The 8,052-nt window shown below is 36.7% G+C and overlaps 1 protein-coding gene across 1 annotated transcript; it reads right to left on the reverse strand.

Moving 5' to 3' along the window:
• Positions 1-5,726: 5,726 nt before the first annotated feature.
• On the reverse strand, positions 5,727-7,241 carry LOC137729829 (protein LIGHT-DEPENDENT SHORT HYPOCOTYLS 4-like). Its single transcript, XM_068468873.1, has one exon. The coding sequence runs from the start codon at positions 6,722-6,724 to the stop codon at positions 6,047-6,049; it is 678 nt and encodes a 225-aa protein (XP_068324974.1). The 5' UTR covers positions 6,725-7,241; the 3' UTR covers positions 5,727-6,046.
• Between the last annotated feature and the right edge of the window lie 811 nt (positions 7,242-8,052).

Below are 8,052 nucleotides of genomic sequence, written 5' to 3' on the forward strand. Positions count from 1 at the left end.
CTCTTTCAATCGTGAATATCGTCATCTCATCCAATCCAATCCTAGTTAACAAACAAGCTATATGAATTAACAAGCCAAATCTGATGAAAGTATGAAATGAACAGAATTATAAAAAAACAAAAAAACAAAAAAAAAAACATGAAGATGCATGTATAAGATTAGAGATCCTATCCGTATATATGAATTAAGGAGCTCTACTCTTTTTACGGAAAATATTTGCAAAATATGGATGACGTTCTACAATATGTATATATACGTTCTACAAGAGTACGTACACATGAAAATTAAATATATCCTATTTACATAAGTTTAATTAAGATTCAGATATTGGATTTTTTTGCTCGACTCTTATTCTACCCGTGTATAAGAAATTCAAGAGTTTGAGCAAATCAGAAACTGAGAAAATTGAATCAGAACCATGAAAAGAATTTGTAATACAGGCTGGATTGAAACAAGCAAAAACAAGATGATCAAATGAAAACAAGCAGAGAATTCAGATTCAACTTTTTGATGACAAGAGCTTTGGTTCTACAATAGATAATCACTAGATTCTAATAAAAGCCTTTATACAATAAGTTACCAATACATACATACGTATACAGTATATATACATATATACAATTCAAGCTTATAATCACCACATGAATAAAACCGAGGTATTGCATGATTGTAAATTAGAAACAATTTCCAGTTGCATCCATGAAATAATTGATCTTGTCAAAATGAAAATAATATTTATATGCAATTCTACAATTGTAATGCTAGGGGGGCTAAATTTATAAACAAAATTGTGTAAGCTAAATAACATGGAAGTTTATGATTCGATCATTACTCAAGTGTTGATAAACATGTTCATTTATATTGATGACATGTTATTTAGTTTGCAACGTTTGTTTACAAATTTAGCCTAGCATTATACATATACATACATATATATATAGACCCTTTATGCAAAGGGATCCCCATTTTTTCCAAAAAATAGGAACTAGGTGTGGGGCCTACTCCACATTGAACTTCAACGATCCGAACCATCTAGTTTGTAATCTCGATTCATAGATCATCTTTGCAAAAATTCAATTCAATCCAAAATCATTTGCCTATTTAATCATCACGATAAAATTTCATAGTTTCTTATATAACAAAGTATACATTATTGAATCCAATTAGATGTCTTAAATATTTCCAATTTGGCTAATACTTTGCAAGGATGATCTTCGAGATACAACTTGAAAAATAAACGGTTCGGGTTGTTAAAATTCTATGTCGTGTGGACCCCTTAACTAATCCCTATTTTTATAAAAAAAAAAAAAATGGAGATCCCTTCCCTTAAAGGCTTTATATATATATATATATATATATATATATATATATATATGATGATGACATCATAAAGTTCATGCTTTTGATTTTCCTTATTTTACTAGTAGTAGAGGCTTTTCACAGAATCTAAATCAGACCATAAATAAGGCCATCTCCAATCGATTCGGCCAGAGGGCCATAGGGCTAAAAATAGCCCAAATGACATGAAAACCGTCTCCAACCGAGGGCTTGTGAGCCCTATCGGGCCAAAATTGTGCAATTAGGCCAACCGGCTGGCCCGAACTAACCAACCAGCCAGCCCCGCGGCGGGCCAATGGTTCAAATCCAATGATTACCTGGCATCAGCAACAACTAACTGATGTCATGCCGACACTAAGTTACCGTTGGATTTGAGTTTTTTTTTTTTTTTTTGGGACAAAATTTAAAAAGATAAAAAAATAAAAAATTCTTTTTTTTTTTCTTCCTATAACTACCTAAGCCATTAAACAACATTAAACAATATTAAACAACATTAAATAACATTAAACTTAAACAACATTAAAGAACACAATCTCCACCCTAGTACTACTTGGGGAAGTTATTCAAACTTAAACAACATTAAAAAAAAAAAAACATTTAACAACATAAAACTTAAACGCCTACTTCATGCTTCTTTTGGCCTAAAGACGTGCATCAAGATCCTGTTGTAAGTACTTATTTGTGGCACGCAAACGTATCATCCTTTGGTGCCTCATGTACTCATTTTAAAAGATATTACCAGTTCTTAGATCCAAAGGCAAATTAGGCCCATCGTATATTTTTACACGAGCCCTCCTTGAACTATTTAGATCATCTTAGTCGTCATCAGACTCTCCATCAATATAGCCATCTTGCTCATCATCCACAATCATGTTGTGTAATATGATGCACGACATCATGATGGAGTTCAATTTATCTCGACTCCACCCTCTTATCGATTCCTTAATGATTTTTCACCGTGCTTGTAGAATACCGAAAGCACTCTCTAACATCTTTCTGATATGCCTCTTGGTGTAAGGTAAACCACCTTTGGGCGTCATCCACAGGGTTTGCAATTACTTGGACAAGTGTCGCCCACTTTTGGTAGATGTCATCTGCCAAGTAATACCCCATATTGTACTGACGCTCGTTGATGTAGTAGTCAAGTTAAGGTGATTTACCCTCCATCAGGTTTTTGAAAAGGGGTGAATGCCCAAGTACTGTAATGTCATTTTGGGATCCTGAGACTCCAAAGAAAGCATGTCAGATCCATGTGTCAAATGAGGCAACCGCCCCTAACACAATAGTTGGCTTTTTTGATCTTTCGCTAAAGCTTCCTTGTCATCTGGTGGAACAGTTCTTCCACCGCCAATGCATGCAATCTAATGACCCTATCATGCTCGGAAAGCTACGGTCTTTAACTTTGTGAAGAAACTGATCCAAATCTGCTTCATTTGGTTCACGGAGGTACTCCTCTTTGTAAATCTAAACAACCATGTGACAGAATTCAGCAAGATTATCAAGGCATGTAGACTTAGACATACCATATGCATCATTCATCACATCAGCTGGGGAGGCATAGATCAGCATTCGAAGTGCAATAGTAACATTTTGATGAGGTGAGAAACCAAGGTAGCCTACTCTGTCCTGCTTCTGTCGAAAGTATGGATTGACATGTTGGACATCATGAAGTAAACGCCCGAAGACATGACACCTCATCCGGAAGTGACGTCTGAAATCGTTTTATGTGTACAGCAAGTGGGGGTTGAAGTAGTTGTTCATCAGAGTCTCATACACCATCTCTCTATTTTGTGGTTTGTAAGAGCGACCAGCAACAGAGCCACCCCATTGAGGTTGTTCTTCAGTTGGCTCACATGCCATGACCCCGGCCATTGTTGCCATATATCTTGTGTTGCGCCATGCTTCATCTCATATGCGCCGATTTATCTTCCAATTTGGAATTGGATGAGGACCCCCAGTTGGAATGCAAAAAGGATCCAAAGTTGGAATTCATTGCAAACTTGAATTGAAAGAGATATTGGAGAGGGCAAACATGGTGTGAATTATAGCCCAATATCCACCATATTTATGGACATTGGAAGTTGAAGATAAGAAGTGCCACCCATATAAAATTCCTATCTAAAATTCGTACAACCAATTACATCTCGACACGTGGCACTCGAAATCCTATTCAAAAAATTATTGAGATTACATATCAACAAGAAATCTGGAGAGTTACTCACATAGCGACTCGTGTCACTCGAAATCCTATTCGAAAAATTATTGAGATTACATATCCACAAAAAATATGGAGAATTACTCACATATCGACACGTGGCACTCGAAATCATATCCGAAAAATTATTGAGAATACATATCAACAAGAAATCTGGAGAGTTACTCACTTAAGCGACACGTGTCATTCGAAATCATATCCGAAAAATTATTGAGATTACATCTCGAAAAATTATTAAGGTAGTTTAATTTAAGTAACCATATTAATTCAATTAAAATAATAAATTATGTTTGGCCTATGGTTTTTTGGCCCCCTCGGTTAGAGATGATTTTTTTTATCACAGAATTATGTTTAGCCTATGGCCCTTTGACCCCTTCTGTTGGAAATAGTAAGAAATATGACTTGACACTGTTTATTAAAATATTAATTACTTGAATAACCATAAGGCTAAGGGGAGCCATTTGTCCAGATGGCCTAATAATCCTACGTTGGACCGAAATGATCAGCAGAATGAATAGATCCTCTAAGAGTTAAAAGTGGCTTCACGTACCCATCCTCTAAGAGTTAAAAGTGGCTTCACATACCCCACTACTTCACTGAAAGGAAAAAGAAGGTTTTCTCCTACGGCTTATTTCTTCTCCCAAATAATGATCAACAGCACTTTAATTATACAAAAATTTGAAGACATGTTTAATCAAGTTGACTAAAATAATGTGATTCTCCCTCTCTATACACCCAAATTCAAATCGTCTTTCCAGTAATTGTCATTTGTATCTGGCAAAAGTTTCTACCGTTCGAGAGAAAAATTAAATTCTTAAATCATTTATTTATAATAGAATCCTAGAGGAGACACAACGTCATCCAATCACAGACAAGGTGTCGGCCAGATTGAATAATTTAAGCAAGATTTCCCTCGATTTTTATAGCTAATTTGCACTTTTAACTATGAATTACTAGCAGACATGTTTTCCTAACGAACTACAGCATCAAAATATGGTAAGTAAATGCGAAGATTTCGCCATATGGCCAATAAATTAAATGTTTCTTTAGGTAATTAACCATGTTTCACGAAATTGGAAGTCTCACTAGATTCCACAATATACGTTCACATCTTTTTTTGCTGCAGACTCTTTGCGGTATTCCACTATTTCTGTTTGGTTCAGCAACATCTGACTATCTGATACTGATTTGACAAATACGGAAAGTCGCATATGAAGTTTTACAAGCAAGAATATATTATTTTGTATTCGTCACTAAAGGGTGCATGAAACCGATAGTGACGCCAGTTCCCTAAATGACACGCATGACATGCACCAAAGTAAATACCTCTCACATTTATCTCACAAGTAAATAACTAGAGTGCTAAGTAGAAGAGTGACTGATTTAGGCATGATTGACAGAAATTCTGGAGAAAATTTCACTCGGAGGAATGATTGTGTACCTTGTTTAATTGGATTTTTCTTGAAGAACATCACTATGCTTAAAAACTCCGAAATATTGTAAATTAGCATATGTTGTGAGCTAGTGAAGGGTAGAATACGCCTTATGATCGATCGAAGGTGAAGGTCCTGTGCCACTTGAACTCAAATATGTTGAAAAAGTTGTGTTTCTCTTAAATTTTTCCGTAAGAAGAACATACATATCAATACCCCTAAACAGTAAAGTAGGAAAATGTGGTAGCATAGAGAAGGGGAAGCAAAGGAAGTCAGAGATAAAAGAGACTTGTCCCAATTGACAACACACAAGCCTTGAAGAAAGTATAAATGTAGTGCTCGACATATATATATCTGACATGTTTATATGATCCTTGTGTAAAGTCCTTTCAATAAGCTATGTATATTTACACCAAAAAAGAAAGAAAGAAGGGAAGGTCGTTGCAAGAAACGAAGTAAACTGAGTTAACTTGGAGTTTCCAGTCACATCTTTCGAGAAATTTGTACTTGTACCTCAGAGAAAGAGCAAGTGCAGAAAGAAAAAAAAGGAAAAGGAAAAAAAGGTATTTCCAAACCAAGATCAACAATATTCTGTAATTTGTTTGATAGAAACCAGCATTCACCACTAGGCATCTAAATATTACTTAGATTATTGTATTTTCTCTCTGCACTCAAGTATAAATAATATTTTTTATAATCTAAATGATTTTAGTGTTGAATACCACTGATATATATCCGAAATAAGCACAACAGTAATACTGTTTTTGCATAAAAAAACTGACTCAATCAGAATAATTCCCACAGAGATGATAGATCTAATTAGTGAAATCAAAGTGATACACAGATAAGAAGACCAGAATTATTTCATGAAACACAGGTCTTTTTAGCTAGCATAGCAGTAGTGGCTACCAACAACCACATATGATAAATTAACTAAAACCCTAATTTGACAACATCCAAAATTAAATACCGCATAAGTCTTAAAAGATTTAAGAAAAATGAAATATAATACCGGCCCTCATTACTTCCGTTGATGATAATAATAACAGCTAGCTTTGCCTTATTGTTGACTGGGATAATGGTGATGATGATCTGGCGGCGGCAGAGGCGGTGGAGGCAGCTGTTGAGGCAGAGGCGGTCTCTTCCGCTTCTTCTTCTCGTAGCTGATGCCTCTTGCTTTGGACTGCAAATCACGAACCTCACGAAGGTAAAGCCTCACGGCTCGAGCACCAAAGGGGTTGGCTTCAGGCTTGCCTCCGTTTTCTTCGAAGGCGGCGCGGAGGCGGCCGATGAGGGCGTCGAGGCTTCCCCACGCCTGGCGCAGCGGGCAGGGGCAGGGAGCTGGAGGGTTTGGATGGCCGTAAAAGGGGCAGATTGGGGTGTGGACTTTGGTCTTGCCAAACTGGTCAAGGTACCGGAGGAATTCGAGAACGTGAGCCCCACTGCACCAGGAGAGAGAGAGCGGAGGGCGGTGGTTCTTGAGGTACTGGCCGAAGGTGTTCCAGTCACGCCGCTTTTGGTTCTCGTAGCGGCTGCTGGAACCAGGAGATGATGACGAGGAAGGAGAAGATGAGCTTCCAGCAGCCGCTACCAGATTACCAGTGGTAGTACTACTAGCAGTAGCAGCACTGCTGTTCATCGTTGTGGATGTGTTGATAATTAGGTTATGGCTCGATGCCATGGTGATCTCATGGTGGTGAGAGCTTGAACTTCCATCCATATCTTGGATTGAATCCATGGAATTAGGGTTTCTAAAGGTTTTGTTTTAAGTACTCTTGATCTGTTGTTCTAGGGTTTCTTCTGAAGGAAAAAAAGAGTGTTTTATAATAATGAAAGCTTAGTAAACCACACTGATGAAGAAGGGGAGGTAAAAGAAGACAAAAGGTCTGGCAATTGATTGATATTACAGAATTTCCATTTTCTGAAAAGAGGTGGAGAGAGGGAGGAAGAAAGAGAAGAGAGAGAGATAGAGAGGGGAAGGGAGCTGGAAATGGTGAAGCAAAAGAAGATTTTTTGTGCTGAGTTAAGAGGGAAGTGAAGAGATTGATGGGAGAGTACAAGCAAGCATGTGAGAGGACTACTGTTGCCCTTGACTACTCTATCTCTCTCTCTCTCTCTCTCTCTCTCTCTTTTGTTGTGGTGTTTTTGTTTGGTTTGATTGAGCAATATTACTATACAGAAGAGATTGGAAGAGTGATGGACGGATAATTGGTGCAGCTTTCAGCTTCGGTTTTCTTAAATGTTAAGGGACTGGTTGTTTCCTAAAAAGGGTGGAGCAAACTCAACTCTTAATAGTAGATGATTACAAGTATTCTCCTCTCTTCTTCTTAAGAGAGAGGGAGGGAGAGAGGAATTTTGATTTTAGGGTTTTTTTTTTTTTTTTTTGTGAAAATAAAAAGGGATTTGGACAGTAAGTTGCAATGGAGACAGGAAAAAAGTTTCTAGGAGGTAAAAATTAAGGGAATAACATGATTCTGTTTCTTTTCCCCCTCTTGTATGTTGAATTGAATGACAGTTCGTATGATGAAATGGCCATAATACCCTTTGTCAAATTAATTTTCTTTCCCATTTTTTATTTTTCTTTTCCTAAATTCAAAGCTATAATTTCTGACACGTGAATTTGGCCCCATGCCGCCTTTAAAACACTTGAAAGTTGAAACAGTGGCGTACCGCCTATGTATGGAATCCGGCCCCGTGCATGGGTTCCGATTTTCCACAACCCCTCAATGGGAATTTTGAGAGAAAATGATAGCAATTTTATTATAACGTTAAGAAAATTTACGAACTTATTTCTTATTTATTTTTAAAATTATTTTCTTAGATTAATGACTCGAAATTAAGATATTAATGTTAACTTTGATCAATCTAAAAGCTACTATATTGGCATATTTGTGAGTGTGACAAGTATGAAAAGTAATAAAGAAACGCAATCAAATCTTAATGTCATCATTCACCAAGCTCAACAGAGAAGAAACACTTTGGTAGCACTTTCACCTGTTTGAAATATTTGCAATGTTTTAAAAATACAACACAACAAAAATGTATGAAAAGTGATCTAAGTAAAAA

The sequence above is a fragment of the Pyrus communis genome, chromosome 3 (assembly GCF_963583255.1).
Source record: "Pyrus communis chromosome 3, drPyrComm1.1, whole genome shotgun sequence".
In the NCBI taxonomy this organism is placed as follows: domain Eukaryota; kingdom Viridiplantae; phylum Streptophyta; class Magnoliopsida; order Rosales; family Rosaceae; genus Pyrus; species Pyrus communis.

Excerpts from the sequence above, each read along its gene's own strand:
- LOC137729829 (XM_068468873.1), bottom strand. The coding sequence starts at position 6,724 with ATGGATTCAATCCAAGATATGGATGGAAGTTCAAGCTCTCACCACCAT.